The sequence below is a fragment of the Eublepharis macularius genome, chromosome 9 (genome assembly GCF_028583425.1).
Source record: "Eublepharis macularius isolate TG4126 chromosome 9, MPM_Emac_v1.0, whole genome shotgun sequence".
Lineage (NCBI taxonomy): Eukaryota > Metazoa > Chordata > Lepidosauria > Squamata > Eublepharidae > Eublepharis > Eublepharis macularius.
The window spans coordinates 28,882,441-28,907,417 of record NC_072798.1 but is presented as its reverse complement, the minus strand read 5'-3'; the positions used below and the strand labels follow the sequence as shown (position 1 = coordinate 28,907,417).

The window sequence follows — 24,977 nt, the reverse complement described above, 5'->3', positions numbered from 1 at the left end:
GCCTATGCTTCCAGAAACTTAAGCCCTGTGGAAGCAAAATTCACTCCCTGCGAAAAAGTCTGCCTAGCCCTGGTATGGAATCTCACTCACTGTAAATTCTTTACTGGAGGTGCCAAGGTGGCCGTTCAGATTTTGCATGCTCCCCTTAAATACATCCTTTCTCACCAAATTCAGAACGGGCAAGTCTCCAATGCACGCACTGCGCAATGGCCCCTAGCTCTTGTCAATTGTGGTGTAGACTGCAAAAGAGAACAGGCAGAGGCTCCTACACCCTATGGTCTCATAGTCACGGGAGAGCAGTACAAATGCCTTCTTCCCCCAATGTAACACTTCCAGTGGCCCACAGTATGGGGAGCATCCCTAGCAGAAGTTCAGCAACAGGACTTTGTGTGCTGGTTTGGCAATGGTTACTCTTTCCATGTTGCTGGCACCACCAAAACAGGCTACACGGTTATCCATATGATTGACTCCAACACCTTTAAAGGCAAAGCTTACCCTCATTCCAGTTAAGCTACAGAGGTAGGAGCCCTCTGGGCCATCCTGGAGTTTGAGCCACTAAACTGCCCCCTTGCCATTTACACCTATTCAGACTGGACTGCAAAGGTGGCCACTGTTTAGCTTCCTGTATGGCTAGCCAACGATTGCAAAGCTTCAGATGGAAAACCACTATCTCACATGGATAAATGGCTTGTATCACTGCTCTGCTTCAGGATAGAATTGCTCCCACCTGGGTTACCCATGTAAAAGAACACAAGAAAAACTCCACAGATGCTTGCATCTGGAATAATTGGGGTGATGCCCTTGCTAAAGAAGTCACCCTAGAAGACAGTGGAATGGACCCTGCTCTGCCCCCTTCCCAGCCACTTAACCCTGTCATTACTAGGCAACAGTGCCTCCTCCCCACACCCTATCTAGATCTGGCCATCTTGCAAAAGGGAGACACCCAAATTGCCTAATTAGCCACAGAAGACAGAGATCCAACAGGTCAGTACAAGACAGAAGGGAAGGATGGAATTTTCTGGGCCGTCAATCATGCCCAGAAACCCCACTGAATTGTGCCTCATGAGGTTAGAGGAGATTTAATACAGTTTGTACATGAGCAGGGTCACGGAAGGAAACAGTTAACTTTAGACAGAGTCAAGGACACAAATTGGTGGCCAAGTATGTGCCAGGTTGCAGAAGAGAGGGTAAACAACTCTCTCTCCTGTGCTTTTGCTCTTCTATTCTTTAACTTTGTGGGGGAGGTCAGAGTGCCCCAGAGCTCCATAGAGGAGCCCCCTCCAAGGTGGAGACCAGTTCTCCAGAACCAATCAAGACAGGAGGCTAATAATCTTTGGATAGGCACCTCCCCTGTTTCCATGGGGAAGGAAGAACCAGATCCTTTGTCTCAGCAGGAAAGAAAACCAAATTTCATTCTCCCCAGTAAGAAGTCTGTATCTGTGCAGATCCAGGGTTCTCACTAATAGCTAGCCATACTGCCGCCCCTGGTTCTGAAGGTATAGCCTTTCCCCAGGTGAAAAAAAATCCAGATTTTCCATGGGTCCTCTATGTTTTTGATCGCCCAAACAGTCACATTGATCAGGGCCAGCAACCAACTTTTTGAACTACTTTTAGAATGGAATTTCATAATCTGCTTTCTTTTGGGGGCGAGGAGAAAGTTTTTCTTTTTAGCCGTTTTATCATTTTTCTTGTACGTTTTTGGGCACATTGACTAATTTGCATAGCCATAATGCTTTGTAAAACACAAGCCCTGAATCATGCAGACTCAGTGGTGCCTCCACAGCTTTGGCCTTTTGGGTCTGCACATCACCGCTACTAGCCTTTTGACCCTTAAGGAAACTGACAGCTCAGCTGCCTTCATTCTTTTTTCCCCAAAGGCCTCACAGCTTCAGCTCTGCAGGCCTCACTGTTAAACCTCACCTGATCTGTAGGCACCCAAGCAGGGACCCACCAGCCTGCTGACTCTGTCCATGCCCCACGAAAGGGCAAGCATTCATAAAGTTTCACACCCATCCCTCCAATTGCTTCCCGAGTTGAAGCAATTAATCCCATTTCCACAACTCCTGCCTGTTTGCACCCAGCCATTCGCAGCCAGCTGACAACGCCTATCCGCGACTCTCCGGATGCTGTCTTGGATTACAGGGGGAGGGGGGTTGCTGCATCTCCCAGTTGCCTTGGACTCTGGGTGGAGTGACTTCAAAATGCTTATGTGTCTAGCACAAATTGTTAGTCCTGCTGATCATGTTGGATTCCCAAGAAACTCCTTACTTATGCCTGATCACATTTCTCTGCACCCACTTACTCTAATCAAAGCTATTCGGCAAACCTGGTAGCTTTTCCCATCTGGTACTCAAAGGGTCCTCAAGCACTTTTTCACCTATAGTCCACCTCAGATAGGAACCATCAAACCTCTCCCAACATCGTCCAACCTCCAGACAACCCATTACGTTATTGTTTTTGGAGCGAAGACATCAGCTTGCCCCAGGGAACATTTTCCTGTATAATTGGACTCCCTAACCACCATTGAACGTGTGGGTGTGTTCTGGATCTGTTCACACATACCTAAATCCATTTGGGCTTCTTCTTCTCATGGATGCTGGTCATTTTGCTGTCACCTCTGTGAACCCCTATCTTCAAGACCGAAACTGCTTTCTCCCCCTTTCCTTCCTGATTTTCTTAGTTAGGTATGTGTGTTGTGTGTGATTTCTGTATGTTTGCCCTTTTATTTCTCTTTTAATTAAAAAAAAAATTCTGGTTGAACAATTGCCTGGCTTATTTGAGAGTTCTCTAAGGGAATAATCCCTGCAACATAGGTGGAGAATCCCAGTTACCCTCTCTCGCTTTATGATAATTCCCCCAACGAATTAGGAGACTGCCTATTTGGGTAACACTGCCATTCCAAACACTCAGAGTGCTTAGCTGGGCAAGTGAGTGAATCCTGGACAGTGGCATGCATCAGCCATTCCATAGCTTCTAACATCCTGGTATAGGAAGAAGAGGGAAGAGGAGGATCCACTGCCTTTACCTGTTGTGGCAGTATGTATGTTGAGGGATGGAGTAAGGGTGTAAATCCCTCAAGAGGGACTAAGTGCAGACTTTGCCATCACCTGGGACGGGCGTCTATGAATATTGCTGCTGCATGGTAGTGGACCTTCTGCAAGCAATGGAGCCTCAATAGCTGCATATTGATGCCATCCTCTGATGCCAACCATGAACTATCACTTTCAGAGAACAGCTCAAAAACATTATCACTGAAGTCTGTTGTCTGTTTCCCATTTTAAATACTGTAGAAGTAATATAACCTGACCATGATGGGGGAAAAATGATCTCAGCAGCCAAGCATTCAGATCGGTTGTTTATGACACAATGCAATAAAGTATAACCAATATGCTCACTGCAAATATTTGATCTGCCACTTATCTCACATCACAAGTATCTCGATGCTGAAGTTCACTTCTGTCTGCCAAACAAGACTTTTGGAATTTGGAAGTCTCATGGTGTCAGAAGCTCTGTGGCATAATCCTGCCAGGCCACTCCTTGGCTCTTTCTGGGTACTTTCAACTGGAATGCTTTTTATGCTGTTCTGTAATGCCAGAGTTTTATTCTTCTTGTCAAATGTTATGTCATAAGATTGTGCCTACAAAACTGTGTTCCCAAGGTTTAGGTTGATGATTTAAAACAGAATGTAAATGCTACCTTTTGAGGAGCCCTCCCCTCATTTTTTATTATGGATAAGAAACCACTCCAAGCTTTTTCCTTACAAGCAATGAGGGCTTGGAACTTACACCCCCAGTTTATATTAGAGGGGAAAAGAAGGTACTACCATGTACCTTTTTATTGATTCTAGCAGATCACATCATCCCAGCAAAAGTCAGTACTGCAATCTAAGAAGTAAGCCCTGGGAAGCAGGGCGGGTTCCAGGTTTTGGGGAGCCCTGGCAGAGAGTGCTTAGGGGCCCTCCTATGACCACTACTGGGCCCCCTTCTTGCCCCACCCCTTTGTGCATCCTTCCTTTGCTCGATTGCATGCTCTCCCACCACCTGCAGTCACAGCTGTCTGCAAGCCATTTCTCCAAGGGTGATGGGTGCAGCTAAGAATGCTACTGCTGTTACTACCAGGAATGCTGATGCTCTGTGCACCATTCACATGCCCTCCTCCAGTAATATTCGGCAGCATATGCAGCTTGGAGCACAGATGAGAAAGCACTCACATGCAGGAAGTGGAAGAGTGTGAGTGCAGGCATCAGAGGAGATGCATGAGTACGGAGTCACCAGCAGTGTGTCAGACTGTGGCTAGATAATGTCCTTCCTACAGGTTCTCCTTTACAAGCAAACAAGAGTCCATTGTTTGAGAAAGGAAACTTTACTGCAGAAATGGTTCATTATAGTCCACTGTCCTGAATAGGAGATTCAGGATGGTACAAGAGCATTGTTACCAATGAAGGGCAAAGCATGAGGTACAAAGTAACAGTTCCCAGCTGAGCCAGCCTCCCCCCACAGTTCTCAAAACAACATCTTTCAGACTTGGGAAGCGGGACTCTCTCAAGGCCAATCTTGGGTAGAACGTTGTTAGACAAAACAATCTCTTTTGGTGAGAAGTCTGCTTGGGAACTGGTGCACCTGTGGAGAAAGCACTTAAACACTAGAAGCATTAGAAAATGGAGTCAGTACAGCTCATATACACACTGAACCTGACATTCTGCCCCTCTTAAAATAAATCCCCCCCAGGTTTATATGGATAGCGAGTATGAAAAGCTTTGGTTAGTTTAGGTGCATGAACATGTACAGAATTCACCCACTCATCGAACCCAGAGTCAAAGTCCTTCCATCTGATGAGGTAAAACAACTGATTGCGTTTGATTTTAGAGTCCAATATTTGTTGTACCTCATAGTGTATTTGGTCATCTATCAAAGTTGGAATGGGTGGAGCTTTGATGTGCCATTTATCATCTGTTGGAGCCTTCTTCAACAGGCTGACATGGAAGGTGTCATGGACATGGCGTAGATTTTTGGGTAATTTTACAGCAACAGTCACTTTGTTGATTACTTTGCGCACTGTAAAAGGTCCGAGGAATTTTAATGCCAGTTTGCGGCTGACTTGTGCTAGTTTTAGATTCTTGGTGGATATATAAACATGGTCTCCAGGTTGCAAATCCCATTCGGCCGCACGATGGCGATCTGCGTATTTTTTGTAATCCTGTTTGGCTTTCTCTAGGTGTTTTTTAATGAGAGTCCATTGTTGGGCTGCCTCCCCCCACCATGAAGACACGTCTGGCGAAGTCGGGGAAAAGGAAGGGGGAGCGTCCAGCGGAAAAGGGTTGAAGTGGGTCCCATACACAACCTTGAAAGGGGCTTCTCCTGTAGAGGCGTGTACACTGTTGTTGTATGAGAACTCTGCTAGAGGGAGGAGGTCTACCCAGTTATCTTGTTGGAAGTTGATGTAGCAACGAAGGAATTGTTCTAAGATTTGATTAGTTTTTTCCGACTGTCCGTCGGTTTGTGGGTGGCGGATTGAACTGATTCCTTGCTCAATATTTAACATCTGTAAAAGCTCCCGCCAGAAGTTGGCAACGAACTGTCCGCCGCGATCCGAAATTACCTTGGACGGAAAAGAATGTAATTTTACAATGTGTTTTAAAAATAGATCTGCCAGTTTTCGAGCGGTGGGTATAGTGGTACATGGGATGAAATGGGCTTGCTTGGAAAACAGATCCACTACCACTAAAATGCAGTTATGTCCCTTGGATACTGGTAAATCAGTGATAAAGTCCATGGATATCGTTTCCCAGGGTTTGCTGGGAGTTTCCAAGGGTTGCAACAGACCCGGAGGTTTTCCCTTGCGGGTCTTGGCGCTGAGGCAAATGGGACAGGAGGCTACGTATTGGGAAATGTCTTTGCGCATGCCCAGCCACCAGAACTGCCGTTGTATTAAATGTAGCGTTTTCAAGTACCCATAGTGTCCTGCGGTGGGGGCATCATGACACCGCTGTAAAACCTCCTTCCGTAGACTGTCGGGTACATAAAATTTATTTCCCGATAACCGATCCCCCTGCGGAGATTGATTCAGCTTGGATTTGGGCACTTTATCCCCCTCCTTTTCCACCTCAGCCTTAAGTTTCGATTTCCATTCTTGGCTGTGTGGAAGGGGCTGGATTGCGCGGCTGCGTGTGGTTACCACGCCTCCCAATTGCGTAGGTGAGAAGACTGTGTCTATAGTCTCCTCCCGTTTGCTCTTATGTTGGGGCATGCGCGATAGGGCGTCTGCAAGAAAGTTAGTTTTGCCCGGGAGGTAGTTCAAAGTGAAATTAAATTTGGAGAAAAATTCTGCCCACCGTAATTGCTTGGCATTTAATCGGCGGGGACTTCGGAGGGCCTCCAAATTTTTATGATCTGTCCAAACTTCGAATGGGTGGTGTGCCCCCTCTAACCAATGCCGCCAGTTCATAAGGGCTGCTTTTACTGCAAAGGCTTCCTTCTCCCATACATTCCAATTCCTTTCCGCCTCAGAAAACTTTCTCGATAGGAATACACAAGGTCGAAGCTTCCCTTCCTCCCCCTTCTGCAATAACACTCCTCCAATCGCAGTATCGCTGGCGTCGACCTGTACTATGAAGGGGTAATTCTCATCGGGGTGGCGGAGAATGGGTTCTGTTACGAACTGCATTTTTAAGCGTTCAAAAGCTGTTTGGCAATCACGTGTCCATAGTAATTTGGAGGAGGGCTTTTTTGCTTGGTCCCCTTTATCTTTGGTTTTTAACAGTTCCGTCAGGGGAAGTGTGATCTGTGCGAAATTTGCAATGAATTCCCGGTAAAAGTTGGCAAATCCCAAGAAAGATTGCAGTTCCTTACGGGTAGTGGGAGTTTGCCATTCTCGGATCGCCTGTATTTTGGCTGGATCCATTTTTAAGCCATCTTGGGATATACAATAACCCAGGTAAGTGAGTTCAGTTTTATGGAATTCGCATTTGGATAATTTAATAGGCAATTTGTTATTCATTAGAGTTGCCAGGACTTTTTTGACCAGTTGAACATGGTCCTCCTCCGATTCTGAATAAATCAACACATCATCAAGATACACCACCACTCCTTTATACAGAAATTCATGCAGTACTTCATTTATCATGGACATGAATACAGATGGGGCTCCAGTCAATCCAAAAGGCATAACTAAGTATTCATATTGTCCTAGGGGTGTATTAAACGCGGTTTTCCACTCGTCCCCTGCTTTGATACGAACATGGAAGTAAGCATCTTTCAAATCTAATTTTGTAAAGATCTTACCTTGAGCCACAACGTTGAGAAGATCTCGGATGAGTGGGATGGGGTAAGCATTGTTGGTTGATACAGCATTCAGTCCCCTAAAGTCCGTGCATAGCCGGAGCCCTCCATCTTTTTTCTTCACGAAGAGTACTGGTGCCGCATGGGGACTATTGGCTGGGCGGATGAACCCCCTCTGGAGATTGGTGTCAATGAATTTTCTGAGTTCTTCCCTTTCATGGAGATTCATAGGGTAGAGTCGGCCTTTTGGTAGTGAGGCTCCCGGTAAAATTTCCACTGCACAATCGGTCCGTCTGTGCGGGGGTAGGGTATCGGCTTCCTCTTCGGAGAAAGCCGGTAAGTAAGACCAATAATGTTCGGGTATTTGACTTATTTCCTCCTGTGTAAGGAGAGCTGTCTCGGTGTGGGTTGGATCGGTACCCCAATTTTGATTCCACCGATGGTTTTCACAGTTGGCGTGGCTGAAGGTGATGCTTCCTTCTGCCCAATTTATGTAGGGGTTGTGATCGCATAGCCACTTACTGCCCAAAATTAACGGGTATTTGGCTGTGGTGCTAATGACAAAGGATCTTTTTTCCCAGTGTTGGCCCATGCCCGTCACCACCGGGATTGTTTCTGTGGTGACTGGGTTCATATTGGTGCCATCCATTTGCTCGAAAATGACCGGGTTCTGTAATTCCCGCACTGGTAATACTAATCCATTGACCAGGGCTGGGGCAATAATGTCTCTAGAGCAGCCCGAGTCGATTAGGGCTTGTACACGGATATGCATCTTCCTCTCAGGGTTTAACAAAGTCACTGGTATGAACAATATGGACCCGTGTGGCCGGTCCCTTGTGGGGACGGACCGAAAGTGGATCTGCCGCTTGGGTCCCTTCACGACAGATCCATTTCGTTTCCCGACTGGGGGCTTTCCGGATTCTCCTCTCCACTTAAGGCAGTGGGGTCGTATTCCATGAGTTCTTCCGCCTCTAACCCTCTGTCTGGGGCATTTCGTTGGGAAGTGCCGCGACCCCGACCCAACCTGGGAGCTGGTGTTGGGCGTTGTAATGTGGGAAATGGAGCAGGGGTTGGACGCCGTAGTTGGAGCGGGGGTCTGTGCACAGGCCGGTATGGACATTGTGCTGCAAAGTGACCAGCATGTCCACATTGCAAGCACAAACCTTGTTGCCATCTAGCATCTCTCGCTCCTCGGGTAGCGTATCCCGTGCCACGTCCTCCCCTCTGCAAAGTTAGGGGCCGTCTCTGCCCCGCTTGTTGTTGTTGTTCAACTAACCGGACTTCTAATATGCGATTTTCGACTTCACAGGTTAGTTGAATCCATCCCAACAGTGTAGGAGGATTGTCTTGCATGAGAGCCCTGTCCAGGAGTTTCGGGTTTAGCCCTTGCTTGAATAGTATTATTTTGGTGGACTCCTCACACCTAGGGCATTTAGCGGCCAGCTGTCAGAATTTTGTAATATAGTCTCTGGCCGACAGGCTGCCTTGTTTAATAGCTTGCAACTCTGTTCTGGCTCTGGTTTCCTCTAAGGGGTCCTCATATTGTGCCCTTATAGCATCCACCAACCCTTGTAAGTTATTGAGTTCAGGGGCCCCAACATTGTAGAGTCCTACATACCAGTCCGCCGCTCTGCCCTGAAGCCGTGAACCGAGATGTTCGATCTGGCTGGCCTCACTTCCGAATAGGTGTCCCCACCGATTGAAGAACTGCACCACTTGTACCAGGAAAAATCCCAACTTGGAGGGGTCTCCGTCAAAAGTGGCCTCTAGTTTTACCCAGCCCATGGGAAGATCCTGCCTTGGGGCTGGTGTGGGGTAATAGTCCGTCGGAATGGTTAGTTGTGTTTGCGGCGTGATAGGCGGCTGCTGGGGGGGTGGGGGTAGTTGCGGCCAGGGTTGTGGCTGTGGTAACGGTTGCCCGGGACCCCCCGGCTGTGGTGGCAGATGCGGGGCCAGTTGTATTGGTGGTGGTCTTATTGGTTGGGTTGGTGGCGGTATCACCGGTTGAGCTGGCGGCGGCCGTACCGGTTGGGTTGGGGGTGGCCGAACAGGTTGGGCCGGAATTGGTCGCTGGGGTGCGGGTCGCAATGGTCGAAGTGGGGGAGGCCTTACTGGTTGATCAGGAGGTGGCAACACGGGTTGAGTTGGAGGCAACCTTACCGGCTGTTGTGGTGGTATTTGTTGAGGTTGGAGCGGAAGGGGCCGCTGCGGCGAGGGCCTGATAGGTGCTGGGCCGCGCAGGCTTGCCCCTCCCGGCGTCATCAATCTCGGACTTGGAAGTAGTCCCCGGGGTACGATCTGCAATGGTTGACCCCCCCCTGGGGGTTGTTGTACGGGAGTAGTTGCAGGCGTTTGGTGTGGTGTCTCCCCCCTTGGAGGAGCCGGAGGCTCTTCATGCTGATCCTGTTGGGTGACTATCGGAGAAGTTGGAGGGGGTATTACCGGGGACTCCGTCGGGCGGCTCGGTTCCTCTCCGTTCCCTCTTGGGACCTCCACTGGAGCATCCCCGGGATCTGGATTTTCGTCCGTTTGTGGGATCTCCGTTGGCGTCTCTCCAGGGCAGGGATCCCCCTCTTCCTCCGATTCTGATGTATCGTCAGGGCACAGGCTATCAGAGCAGGAATCCCCTTCACCTCCTGTCCCTGGGTTGCTCGTGGGCGGCGGCTGCAACGGGGCGGGCTCCCTCGGGTTAGAAATAACGCTTTGTAGGGTAGCTATTTGTATAGCCATCTCTTCGGGTGATGGTCTCTCTCCTGCCACCATTAACGAGAGTAGATGTATGGCATGAGCTAGGCTTTCTTCCATATCGACTAACCTAGCTTCTAGCAATTGAATTCTACTTGGACCCGGTTGGTCCGTCGTAGAGTCCCCAGCGGCGGCGGCCACCGGGGTATTCGGCCTCCAGGGTGGAGGGTCTCCCTGATCGCCTTGCGATCTCGCTGCTAGAATTCCTTTGGCCAGTCCAGTAACTGCCGAAATGCCGGAATCCACAGCCAGGGTACGATTTTGCATCTGTACCCAACTTTGCTCGGGAATCTCTGGTTGCTCCGTCCACGGAGTGAGTTCCGAATAGTCCCAACTTAGGACGCCGCGGCGGGACGTTTCCCATTCTATCTGTTCGGTCGTCCTGTTCCAAAATAGCCATGGTTGGCTGCTGTCCATTTCAGGGACTGTTTCTAGGCTTCAGCGCCTGTCCATGGGTAACGGATGGGGCACCCCACTGGCCCTGCGCTCTCTCGTCTCTCGGGGTCTGGCTCCCCACTCCGAGGGTGTGGGTACTGAGAACAACGGGATGGTGATGGCCGTCGGCTTTTCACCCCCACTGCCGAAATCGATGAGAGGAGGGGTGGTAGTTGAAGCTCTGTTCCCTGCCAGTGCAGGGTCTTGAGGTCGTAACTGTTGATCGCCGGGAGAAGCATACGGATCAAACAAAGGATCCCTGTCCGGGACTGCTTTGGATTCCGATGGATCCGGCTTAGACATGATTGGTAACAAAATGTCAGACTGTGGCTAGATAATGTCCTTCCTACAGGTTCTCCTTTACAAGCAAACAAGAGTCCATTGTTTGAAAAAGGAAACTTTACTGCAGAAATGGTTCATTATAGTCCACTGTCCTGAATAGGAGATTCAGGATGGTACAAGAGCATTGTTACCAATGAAGGGCAAAGCATGAGGTACAAAGTAACAGTTCCCAGCTGAGCCAGCCTCCCCCCACAGTTCTCAAAACAACATCTTTCAGACTTGGGAAGCGGGACTCTCTCAAGGCCAATCTTGGGTGGAACGTTGTTAGACAAAACAATCTCTTTTGGTGAGAAGTCTGCTTGGGAACTGGTGCACCTGTGGAGAAAGCACTTAAACACTAGAAGCATTAGAAAATGGAGTCAGTACAGCTCATATACACACTGAACCTGACACAGTGAGCCTCACCAGAAGCTACTAGCCCTGGCAGCTGCCCCACCTTACAGTGTGTGGACACTGGCCCTGCTGGGAAGGCTAGCACTTTAGACCAAATTATCTGGGTTAGTGGGCCTCGGTACTGGCACAAAGGATTGCCCGCCCTGCAACATGCATTGCCCACACCTTGCTAACCTTTCAGCCACTTTCATCAGTTTGCTAAAAAGTTAATTTTTTATGGTAATGTTATGATAAATCCAAGTGGATTTTTCTTAAAAGCTTTTAGTTAACCATCACACATTAAACCTCAAAACCCTCATGAGGAAGAACTGTCTAAACCCTTGAACCATTTGCACCAATTGTTTAGGTAACACCTAATACTTTTTCAAAAGACTGTAGTGTGGGGGAGTGCTACTGATTACACAGACAGGAGGTGACAAGAGCACAGCAGTGCAATCAGAAAAAAAAAATCAATATGCTTCAGGTGGTGTCAGCTGAAAAAGGGAACAAAGTTATTTATCAAACTTGACAAGGGTTCTAGAACTTCAGAATCTTCCTGGATGTGTTATTGTCTTTTATCTCAAAAACTAAACAGAGCTTCCCTGTCGTTCTGTACCATGTAATCAAATAGCCATAGCCATTCTTAACATACTTCCTTGCCTTATTATGTTTCACCAGGAACAGAGGTCAAAAGAATGCTGGCAAACACTTATGAAGACACCGCAAAGAATTCAGGCACGTTTTATCTGAAGTCCCCGACATGCTGCCCCAAGATGAATGACTTAACTCTTCGAAATCACCTTCTGAAGCGGACACTGGCATCTGAATTTCATATATTAGTACACTGACAGGTTAGAATTTTCAATTCAAACACACTTACAGGGCTCTAGAGAAATTTAACCTTTTACACTAGCTGTATAAGGTATATATTGCAGCCATCGTCCAGGTCAACTTAAATTGCTGCACATCATGGGACTTTCTCAACTCGCAACTTCAGAGATGTTTCTAAATTATGTATCCGATGTGCTTTTCAATCTCTATGTAAAGCCCTTTGTACAAATCTTTTTGTAGTTTTGGGGCTGGTGGGCTGTCAGCAATATGCCGATAAGACCCAGCTCTATATCTCCTTATCCAAATCTCCGGGTGATGTGGTAGAGACCCCAAATCACTGCCTGTCTGTTGTGGTTAAATGGCTAAGAGTGAACACATTGGAATCATCTTGAGAAAACAAAAGTAATGCTGGTTGGGAAGGTAGGATCATGCAGGATATTGTGCTCCCCACTTATTGTGCTCCCCACTTTTGATGGGGTTAAATTGAACCATGCTGACTGGGTTAAGACTCATGAGGTTAGACTGGATCCAACAAGAAGCAAGTTAATGCAGCTACAAAAAAATTATTTCTTCCCACTGTTTAGCCTGGAAGATGGGACCCCCCCCCCCCTTGACTCAGCTGATCTGGCCACCTAGATCCATGCCATGGCAACATCGAGACTAGACTACTATGATGCACTCCACTAGGTCTCCCTTCAAAGTCAAGTCAGAGGCTCCAGCAGAATGTTCTAGCTCAGGAGCTAGGTAGAGTATGTACATTACTCCCATTCTACATTCACTCTATTGGCTCCTCATCAGTTACTGGGCTCAATTCAAGTTTTTGGCTATCACATACAAAGCCCTTCATGGCCTTGGTCTCACATATCTACAAGACTGGTGCAGAACTGAACACTACAGCTCAATTAATATGGAGCTAGGCAGAGCATGCATATTACTCCCATTTTGCAGTCACTCTGTTGGCTGCCCATCAGTTACCAAGCTCAATTCAAGTTTTTGGCTATCACATACAAAGCCCTTCATGGCCTTGGTCTCACATATCTATGCTTTCCCCCCTATGCTCCACCATGGCAGTTTTGTTCTTCTAAGCAGGGCCTTCTACAGGTACCACCTTGCAATTAGGCAAAATTAACAACTGCCTGTACACGTGCATCCTCTGTTGTGGCCCCCATGCTATGGAACGGCCTATCAGGTGAAATCAGGAAGGCTCCCACTCTTCTGGCTTTCTGCAAAATATACAAAACTGAATTATTCAGAGGAGTTAGCCGTGTTAGTCTGTAGTAGCAAAATCAAAAAGAGTCCAGTAGCACCTTTAAGACTAACCAATTTTATTGTAGCATAAGCTTTCGAGAATCAAGTTCTCTTCATCAGATCATGCATCTGATGAAGAGAACTTGTTTCTCGAAAGCTTATGCTACAATAAAATTGGTTAGTCTTAAAGGTGCTACTGGACTCTTTTTGAATTATTCAGGAGAGCATTCTTACACAGGTAATAAGACCATGCCATAAGGAAATGGTTCAGAAAGATGCTTTGGTAAAGAGATGGGCACTACAGACTATACTGCTGTATACAGTGAGTACTGGCTGTTGCTGAATATATGATCCTGTTGATTGTTTTGACCTAAACTTTGTAATCTGCCATCAGTCTCAATGCTAACAGACTAGAAATAACGTTAATAAATAAATGAATAAAATATTGGTACTCAGTGCGCCTCGCACTTATTTAGGTAGTCATTTACACCTTGCTTGGCGGTGCGGCGTGCAATCTAAACTCCCCTCTGTCTGGAGATCAGGGGGCAGGGCCACCAGCCATGTGACCATTTTCTCCGAGGGCAACCCACTGAGTTTCACCACCTCTTTCCCCAGGAAAAAAGCCCTGGTAACAACCTTGACAGCCCAATAGTCTGATTAATATAAGGGAGTTTCATGTGTACATTCTATCAATGTAGTTGTATTGTCTAGTTTTAAATCAGCTACTATGCGTCTTCCTGAGGTAACCAAAATGTCTGTTCAGCCATAACCTGCAGCTCTCCTTTTCTGCGCATCATCTTCAACTGTTAAAATCTAACTGCTGCTTGTGAAGCAGACCACAGAATATCGGTTGGTTCGATCAGATTCACTCGACTGACACATTTAGGGAAAAAATTCTAAAGCAGGTTTACAGCTAACTGTGTAAAAGTATAGCTTTATACACAGTGCAGCATTTTCTTAGAGGTCCCCAAGAGCCTAACTCTAATTTTTGGAGGGAAATAAAGTATTAGTTCGTTAAGGGCCTAAAGGCATATTTACACCTCAAACTAGTTTAATGGTTAACTCTTCCCCACAGAGACCCCTGGAAACTGGGTTTTCAGAGCAGTTTCCTGATGAATTTGACAGTGGCGGAGGGGGGAGAGGATCAGTTCTTTGAACTTGGACAGGCAGTGAGATTCTAAATCTATGTAGGTGACAAAACAAGACATGCTAACAAGCTACTTGTAGATATTCACATACTGAATACATATATAAAAAAATCCTGCTCTTGGCATCCTGAACTAGATACCCATTTTATGTTGATTTGACAATAGTATTATTGTTGAAGGAGAGTGTACAAATGCAGTGTTTTGATTTTCTGAAGCAGCACTGAGTGAATTTGTGGATATTATCCTCAACATTTCACTTTACACTGATTTTGTGATACCTTGAGTAATAAAATTGTGGGTTGCACTTAAATAATAGTAACTTAACCATTAATATCTTTTTGTTATAGTTTGCAGTTAAATGGAAACTATACATTTTTATACTTCACAGAGAAATGTGTTAAGGACTAGCAAAAATCCTGTATAAATACACCAATCATTATTAATATAATTTCTAAAAAAAAAATCTATCTTCAACTATTGAAGAAGTCTTGGTAAGTTTCTAAGGATTTGCACAAGCAAATTGTTTCTCACAGTTGGTGTTTCTGACAGTTCCTGTTACAAAAGTTGATCAACACTTTTCCAGGCAACCCCTTGTTTTCAGTTCCCCCATAACACTGTCAAACTTTAACCTTTCTGGTTGAAACTTTCCATGCTTGGCTTCTGGTAGTACTTGTTTCTAACAGAATAGCAAAGTAAGTAAAATTCCAGAAGTATGTTTTGTGCATTCCCTAGTAACAGCATGCTCCTGCCCTTATAAAGGGGAGGAGAAAAAAGCCACATGAGGGTCTTTTTGGTTCTGCCAATGTTAGGCTTTAAACAAAAGATCTTCCCTAACTACACTGAAAAGTCTACCCCTTGGCAGCTAGTCTCCGCTGATTTCTATTGTAAAAAGCTAGATTTGTGCAACTGTCAGAGTGATTTCGGCTGGCTTGCAGGGAGGTGAGGAAACATTTATTATGTTTAAACTGAGCAACTCGCCTCATTTCAAAATAGCAAAGTGCTGGAGTTCTGAAAATGACAGTTTCAGACCAAATCACCCGGGCATATACAGTTGACACAGGGACGATTAGAAAGAAACGGTTTTCCTGCCACACACACACTTTTCATAATGTCAAAAATGTCAAAAATCATTACACAGAGGAGTCTATTCTAAAAACGCATGAATGTATAACATGAGTATAGGACTTGAGAAGAATGCTGCTAAGACTGGGAAAAGAGAAAGAAAGAGGGGGCAGCATAAAACAGAAGTTATAGGTTACACATTTAAGGGCTTTTAAGGACAGAACTCTAAGATCTATGCAGTTAGGTATTCATATGCTTAGAATGGAGTTGTAGTATCTAACTATGGATTCAGTAGGAAGTCTGCAATCTCTTTAGACTGGTTGTATAACAGCCTGGTGTGGGACTGAGGTGCCGTAGCAAAGTAAATCAGCATAAGATGGTGAAAAGAAGCAGCCTAGACAGTGTGTGGTGTGTGGTATGTCTAGCCTTCAGACCTATATACAGCAGCTAATAACCCTAAAGGAGAGGATGAGTTTATGAAGCAGATTAACAGATTAACCCTTCCAGGGTAGAAATAAAGAGCCCAAACCACAGAATTTGTTAAGCAGGAAACTCATCCCTGTTACATGAGATGGTATAACAGTCCATTAACTCCCATGTCAGATTAATTTTGGGGGGCAGGGGGAGGGAAATGGATAAGAAAAACTACTCATATACGCCAACTTTGACAATAATTTGTAATTTTGTATTCTGTGTTTATCTGTTTGCAGTGGACGCACATATTTAATTTCATAGAAGAACCTGATTTGGCTACAGCACGAATAATGCCTTAAAAGTTAAACATTTCCATTATTTGAGAAGCAAGAAATGGCCAGACAAAAAGGAGTAGGTGGAGTCAAATCACCTGAAAAGACAGCCCTCAGGCACTGTACTGATTTAAATATGTTTCTCTAAGAGGAGTGCTCATTGTGTTTTTCGGTGACAACAACAGAGGGCAGCAACATTTACATGAGCACTCATTTCCCCGGTTAATTAAAAATTTCCCAGTTAATTAAAAATTTAGTAGTCCTATTTTTTAATTTAAAATTTTTAAAGTTTATTTACAAAAGAAGGAACCGGTACAGCGTGTATCAAATAAGGCGATACTCTCGTCTGAATTTTAAAATGCCAGGTAATTTTTCTGTGTTAAAGCTGCCTTATTAACAAGTTATTTAAAATTATTTTTGAAGGTTTTTTTTTTAAAAAAACACGCAACAGTTTCATCGGGTTACACTGCTAGTATATATTTCGAGGACGATGTTATCCCTGTATGGTTTGCTGAACATGTGTTGGCAACGGCACCAAAATATCACTAGGAATAGCCACCTTCAATCTTGGAAGTGGCAAATCTCTGTGGAAAAGAGAAGAGCATGCCAAACCTGTACAGGAATAGCGGCTGCAGCTTCCCTTCACTCATTTGTCATTTCTTAGAGCACAATGGGGAGACCCTCATTTTCTGGTATTTGTAACATCCTGTCATATAGTCTTTACATTCAGAATAAAGTCTAAAGTCAGGGAGCTGACTGGAGAGCTGTTAAAATAACTAACAACGCAGCACTTTGCTAATGTCATCATCATCGCCAAGTCTCTTGCTCCCTTTTCACCCGAGTGGCTGGTGCTGCTCCTTCACAGGGATGCAGCAGGAGACGCAACAGTGTGCATTCTCTTCTCTCCCTTAAATAATTAACTCAGCAAACGCAAACCGCCATGTCCCAGGAACCATTTGTGTTGCTTGAGTATGTCTGGCTTAAGCCAGCAGGGGTTGCTCTGTACAAACCAGGGGCTTTATCTTTTGTTAGGCAGAACGGAGAAAAACTGAAGGCAAGGATTTTCCCCTGTGCTGATGACCCCACAGTAAGGGAGATTAATTCCTGGCTAAGCAGTGCAAAAACTCTCTCGTTCAACTATTCCCCATTACTGAAAAGTCATTTCAATTCCACTCCCCCCCCCTTAAATATACCAGGATTTATGAAATTTGCTAACAAACTAGAGACAGAGTCAGTTGTCTAGATGCATAACCAATGATATTGTCAGTTCTGATTAATCAGTGATCCCTGCCAGGCTTGCCGCCAATTAGAATTTACCATAATAAGGAGGTGACAGCGGGTGTTGCTAAGCAACAGCTGTCTATAGAGCTAAAGGAGCCAGACACACTTAGATGCTACTGTGGATTTCGACAGTAGCATGTCAAAACAACACAGGCTTCTGCCCAGTGGAAATTTTTGACAACCATAGGCCAGAGTGAGGAGTGTGTTTATTTTTTAAGCATAAAGTTGTAAAGGGACAGATTTTTCCACCACCACCCCCAGCAAATTTTAACCAGTTGAGACCTTCACTTGCCTTTTAACTTAAGTGTAAAGTTTCAACAGGATGCAAGTTTTCATAGCATAAACTGTGTTTCCCACTGCTAGAAAAAAATGTATAGAGAAACCAGCGGCAAAGCAACTATTGCTGATATCTTTCCTACACACACACACACCCCGGTCTGAAGAGTCTGTCTCCCAACTCCATCCTGTTACTGTGCTAAAAGGGCATTTCATTGTGATAAAGGTGCAAATCTTCAAAGCACTTTGCATTCAACTCCTTACTGAAATTCGTACCACAACTTTGTAAGGCAGATCACCCATACTGCAGACAGAGGGGCAAGTCAAAGAAAAAGCAGCTTGCATAAACTGAAATCATACAGAGGCAAAGTTCAAAATCCTTACACTGCACCAGTTCTGTAGTGGAGGTGTGTGTGTGTGTGGGGGGGGGGGGGGAGAATTAACATTCTTGCATTCAAGACAAATGTGAGAGTGAGTTAACAACAGATCTGTTTGATGGAGAACAAAGTTCTTTGTCTTTGGCAGTTCACAGTTAATAGGGTAGGTTATTCATGAAAGCAAAAGTTAATCACCATTCCCCTCCACCCATCCAGAACCTCAGCTCCACATGGAGGACTACTTCCTATTGGTAGAAGGATAGGGTTGCCAGCCTCCAGGTGGTGGCTGGAGATGTCCCGGAATTACAACTGATCTCCAGGTGACAGAGATCAGTTCCCCTGTAGAAAATGGCAGCTTTGGAGGGTGGACTCTATGGCATTCTGAGGCCCCTCCCCTTCCCAAACCCCACCCTCTCCAGGCTCCACCCCCAAAATCTCCAGGAATTTTCCAGTCTGGACCTGGCAACCCTATAGAAGGACCAGATTCCAAGTTAGTGCAAATAATAGATCTCCCACAATTACAACTGATCTCAAGATGACAGAGATCAGTTACCCTAGAGAAAACTGCTGCTTTGAAGGGTAGAATCCATGGCATTATACCCTGCTGAGCTCTCTCCCTTCCCCAAACCTCACTTTCCCCAGGCTCCATCCTCCATCCAGAGTTGGCAACAGTAAATGGAACTAGGCTGGTATAGAACACATCGTGCCATGACCCTTACTGTGCTGCACTGTGAAGGCTTAAGTTGTGATCCTGAGCACTACACAAAGACCAGATTGAGCCCCATGATCATTCATAGGGTACTAGAGTCATTCTGCCATAACCCCAAAGAGTAAACTTTATCTCATGGGTATGAGCTGCAACTCTCTGGATCACAGTTATTTGTTAGATTTTTTCCCATGTTACTTTTTACACACAGGCAAGCACTTGTGAACTCACAGATCTAACTTCCAGAGATGCAAGAACATTTCATTTTTTTGGCATGGCACTAGAATAAAATGTTCCGTCTGGAGTGCAATTTACAAGACACGCTCTAAAATCCTAAGCAGAATTACTTCAGTTTAGGATTTTGCTGACAATCTCCTAACTTAAGAGTAGTACTAAAGGAGTTATTTCTAGGTATAAAAAGTTCAGAACTTCAAAATACACTTGCCCCACTACATTTCCTCGTCTCCCCCAATTAAGCTTCCATGTATTCCTTGCCTTTCTTACAAGTTAAGCATATCACCTTTATTTTAACTTGTATATTCATGATTCTTTTTTTAAAAAAAAAAAGCTTCCAGTTTATTCTTTTTTTTACATCTGGGTAGTTTGGTGATAGGAGTAGCAACACTGTAAGTGACATTAATAAATAGACTGTTCAGTTTGTATCCTTGGAATTTGTATTAGAGGTCCTACTGTGTTTTTTTTAATTAAATGTTTTGAAAGATTGTATAATAGCATAATGTCAGCATTGTTATTCCTAAAACCAAGTAATTGCCCTTTCATCCCACCTACACCATATTGACACAGAATGTTCTACCATTCTGTATTAAACATAGTAGTTCCCAGAGTCAACTCATTTCTACTCCTCTCTCATCTTTTTCTTCTACACTGAAAAACCTCAAAGTCTGTAGATTTTCCTTACAGGAAAAGTGCTCCACTCTCTTGGTTGTTTTGATGTCACTTTTCTGCTCCCTTTTCAAGGGTCCCTGAGAACCAGACTGGTATAGAGGTTAAGAGAAGCAAGACTCTAATCTAGAGGACCGGATTTGATTCCCCACTCCTCCACTTGAAGCCGGCTGGGTGACCTTCGGCCAGTCACAGCTCTTCCACTGCCCCACTCACCTCACAGGGTGAGTGTCGTGAGGATAATAATAATAACACACTTTGTAAACCGCTCTGAGTGGGTGTGGTTGTCCTGAAGGGTGGTACATAAATCGAATGTTATTATTATTATTATCAATGCTACAATATCCATTTTGAAACAAACCCAAAGCTCCACTCCAGGAATTTATTTATTTATTTAAAACATTTATTAGCCACCTTTCCTCCCAAGGTACTCAAGGTGGCTTACAAAGTAAAATATAAACAACAGTGAACAAATGCTGCCACCTCAATTGTGCTGAATTCTCTCATCATATAGGACAAGCCTACATCTTGCTGCCATTATTATTATTATTATTATTATTATTATTATTATTATTATTACTATTACTATTACTATTACTATTACTATTACTATTACTATTACTATTACTATTACTATTACTACTACTACTACTACTACTATTATTATTATTATTATTATTATTATTATTATTATTATTATTATTATTATATTGATAAACCTTTTGCCCCTGTGGCCGTAACCTAAGAGACTTCCATATGCTCAGTAACATAAAATTAGTTTGCTTGCAATCTGCAGAGTCCAGTGTTTGCTGGGTTCTGCAAGCACACAAACATATAGCATTTAGCTGAGCAATCTTTTGTCCTTCTCACCTCAGATTCCTGGCAAACAGTCTGGTATACTTTAAAAAAAAACACCCTTCCTCCCTAAAAGGAGCAATGACTTGCACATAGGCAAAAAGATGAGGTATTACCAGTCTGGCAGCAGATGAGTGACAGTCATTCATTGCACATTAATTACAACATAGCACACTGGGGAAACATTCAGGAAAAAAGAAAAGCTTCTTGTACATGGGACAGCAACACCTGCGAAGCGGGCCTTACCTCTTTCATCTTTGCAGCACTGAAGGCTGGGGTCAACAGGCTTCGAACCTCTTTCCATCTCTCATCGCGCAGGCTAAGAAGGCTGTCTGCAAATGGCTTAGACAGTACAGCTGGAACCTAGTCCAAGACAAAGGCAGAAGATGAGTATCTTTTTAAAAAACATAATCATGAACAGGGCAACTATCATTCTAATTTTTACAAATGGTCAAGTTCAGACTGCAGTATTCTCAGGGGGTGTCCCTGTGGCAGTTTCTCATGCTCTTGATTCCGTGTCTCGTACAACACCTGAAATGCAGAAAAGATCCTTGTGCATTTTTTCCCATGGAGCCTGGAAGACAACTCAACAGATAGCACAACTGATGTTGATCCACGAATAGCTCTGACTCTGGCATATAGCAGGCCAAGGGATCAAGGCAGACTGATCTATGGGAACCTAACAGACATTAGATGGACCTTCTACCCAATTCCAAGCAGCTGGGTGGATGCAATTTGACTACCTCTGAACAGCACTGCAGTCTACAATTATTTCTGCTGGTGAAAGTACTATGCTGGATCCAGCACTGCTGTTTCAGAAGCAAGTTAGTGCAGCTGCAAAAAAGACCCTCTTCCAACTCAGTCTAGCTGGGAAGATGGCCCTCTACCTTGACTCAGCCGATCTGGCCACGTGGATCCACACCATGGCAACATTGATACTAGACTACTGTAATGCACTTTACATGGGTCTCCCCTCAAAGTCATCTTGGAGACTCCAGTTGGTGCAGAACTGAACACCCCAGCTCAGTTATTATCAGGAGCTAGGCAGAGCATGCATATTACTCCCATTCTGCAGTCACTCCATTAGCTGCCCATCAGTTATCAAGCTCAATTCAAGTTTTTGGCTATCACATACTAAGCTCTTCATGGCCTTGGTCCCTCCTATCTGCAGGACCACCTCTCCTCGTATGTTCCACCACAGCACCTTTGCTCATCTGAGCTGAGCCTTCTGCTGGTAACCACCCTGCACAAGGGCAAAATCAACACCTGCATCCAGGTGCATTCTCTGTGGTGGCCCCACCTTACAGAATGGTACTGCCTGAATAAGTCAGGAAATCTCTCTCTTTCCTGGCTTTCTGCAAACTATGCAAAACTGAATTATTTAGGAGGGCTTTTTTTACACAGCTAATATGACTGTGCTAGTGGGCTGAAAGGAAATGGCTTAGAGAGATGGTTTGGAAAAGGGATAGGGACTGAAGAATCTACTAGTGTGTATTTTTTGTTGCTGTAAGGATGCTCCTACTGGGTAACTTCCATGTCATTTAATATATCAAGTCAAATTGCTTATGTTTTGTTTCAGCATTGTTTTCAGCTCTGTATTCCAATTTATGCTTATTTTTCAACAAGATGCAAGTTTTCATAGTATGAACTGTGTTCCTCACAGTATATTTCTGCAATCCATACCCTACTGTGTTGTTTTATGGAATATTCCAGCTGTTGATCATATTGGCTTACACTGTGTAATATGCCTTGAATCTCAATGAGAAAGGTGGGCTATAAATAAATAAATAATCAAGAAAGCAAGCATAAATGGAATCTGAAATTCAGATTTGATAGAGACATGCCTAAAGAAATCTTGTAATAACCAACATTGGAGAACCTGTAATTTAGTTCTTCTGAATCTATCCAATCTCTCTGTTTTAGTTTAGAGAACTATGAAGGCCCAATATTTCAACAATGCTATGTAAAAACCTTGTCATTTTTGAACTTCTGCGTTATTAAAGGGTCACTGCAATTGTGTTAAAAATACAAAGTATCAACCAAAGAGAGACAGAAAATCGAAATACTACATCTCCATTTCAATGTTTCTCACATACTCCAGCTACTATTTTGATCCACCTTGTGATGATCTGATGGTGTTAGTTTGTTGCTCAAGAAAGATCATCATTTCAGCATAGTCTCCATTATCCTCCGAGAATGCCATAGGAAGAACAGGGCTAAAGAGCAGATGTACTAACAAAGATCACTTGGTTCTAGAGGAACACCATAAAATTAGGGTGACTGGAGTATCAGTGGTTATCTTTACAATTATCTGGCACAAATAAACACCAGATAATATAAAGATTAATGGAGGGAAGTTTACAGAGATATACAGATTATCTATAATCAGCGACGAATGAAATCGCCTAACTGGCGATTGGCTCAGTCTTTCCAAACTATGGGCAAATCCACACGTCCCGGCGCATCCTGGTGCCGCTGTAAATGTTCATGAAACTTCCGGAAGTATAGCGTATTTCTAACGCGATTTTGGATTCATCATGTGATGAGTCAGAAATTGCACTAGAAAGACGCTATACTTCCGGAAGTTTAGCAAACGTTTCCAGCAGCACCAGAATGTGTGGATTCAGCCTTTCTTGAAGAAGGAAACAGAGGATTCCTCCCTCCAAGAGTTCCTCAAAACGATGAAAACATCCAGCATCTAACAGTTCCCTGTTACTAGTTTCTCTCTTCCTCCCACCTCTCACACTTCTCCACATTTTTCAAACTGAAAAGCAAGAGAAGCAGGTGAGGAAGGATGGTGGTGAAACCGGTAGCAAAGAATACTCATAAAAGCCAGTGAGCGGCTCATCCTAAATTCCCATCGTTTCTGTTGGCAAGGAAGGCTTTTGAGCATGCTAAGGGGGTTCATTTCTATAAGAATCTGAACATTGCTGAAGTCACTCTAGACTTTGAGGAGGGGGGATTTGGTTCAGCCATGAATGACTTTAAGATTAATTTGGGGAGTTTGTATTCTGAACCCGTTTTTTTAAATTTGCCATCATCACTACAAAAGCACTAATTTTTTCCCACACTTAAACTCTTTAGGCATTATAAGAGATAACTCGTGAATGTTGTTCTTGGAAGACAGAAATTTATAAAGGATCTTCATTCCAGCTGACAAAAGCTTCACCTTGATTTTTTGGGTCTGCAGTCAAAGAGCAAGATTTGGGTCCAATAGCACCTTAAAGACCAACTAGATGTCAAACGCATTTTGAGAGTCAAGAATTGGACACAAAGCCAAGCTCGGGCTGGTCTAAGACATTTTGCACCCCAAAAGCTGCACACAATCTTCTAAGAGGATCTTCTACAATGTTGTTGGGCTCAGATCATCCACAAAACACAATCCACTAGTTACATTCAAGCATTCTCCGCAAAACGGCAAAGGATTCAGAGATATGGTTTGCAGGATGGCTCAATGGGTCTCTATCACACTTAATGCGATTGATGTCATAGTTGGGTTGCCCTTAAGCCGGACTTCTTTTAAGAGAGTAAAGCTATAGATCTGTCTGATATACCGAACACATAGCCAAAATTTCCTTATCTGCCCCACAAACACAGTTGCTGATAGTTACATATTCAATGTTACAGATTCACTCACACAGCAAGGATAAAATTTGAGTTTGCTATGGGAATGAGCCTGAAGTGCCTCAGTGAAGGATGAAGTGTCTTCTCTTGGATGAAGAAAGGAAATAGTAAATGCTGTGATCAACAATTTTCAATCACATGGAAATGGCTACAAGTTATTAGAGTTCGTGCTCTGCCAAATCTCTCCCTCCCCACACCTATCAAGTCAAATGCAATCAGGTGAATATGCCAACCGTTGTCAGCTGAATAGTCAATAATGGCTCATCTATACCACAGAAATGAGTACCTGTACCTAGGTCATAGGTATCATATATAAGCTTTAAGCAACCTAAGGCTTCACTCTCAAAAGTGGCTCTTTAAGAAAAGAAAATGAAATCTTTAAATTAAGGTATATTGGAGGAGTAGATGGCATGCTAGAATAACCACTTTGTGAAGGGAATGGCAAGAAAAAGATATTTATCAGACTAAAGGTCTCCTTACAGAAAATGATAGAGGAGAATACTTGTCAGTCATCCGAGTGCAAACCATGCCCATATTTATGCCCATGCACTAAAACAATTGTGCAGGGTGCTACTGTGTATATTCATTACATATCATGAGGCCTTGTGTGTGCCACTTCCTAACAAGGGACTTGCAACAAACAGTGTTTGGGCTGCAGAAACATCATGGATTTTTAATTAACATGTTTATTATCAGCAATCTTACATTGTGTATTTTCAGTTATACAAAGGGTTTTTGTTATAGTGGCT

General features: G+C 44.2%; 1 protein-coding gene across 2 annotated transcripts in view; it reads right to left on the bottom strand.

Moving 5' to 3' along the window:
• Positions 1–24,977, bottom strand: part of TBXAS1 (thromboxane A synthase 1) — a 294,793-nt gene that overhangs the window by 95,631 nt on the left and 174,185 nt on the right. For both annotated transcript variants that reach the window (XM_054989134.1, XM_054989135.1), the window contains one exon: positions 20,851–20,967. In XM_054989134.1, the coding sequence (XP_054845109.1) occupies positions 20,851–20,967 (117 nt within the window). The remainder of the gene's footprint in view (positions 1–20,850; positions 20,968–24,977) is intronic.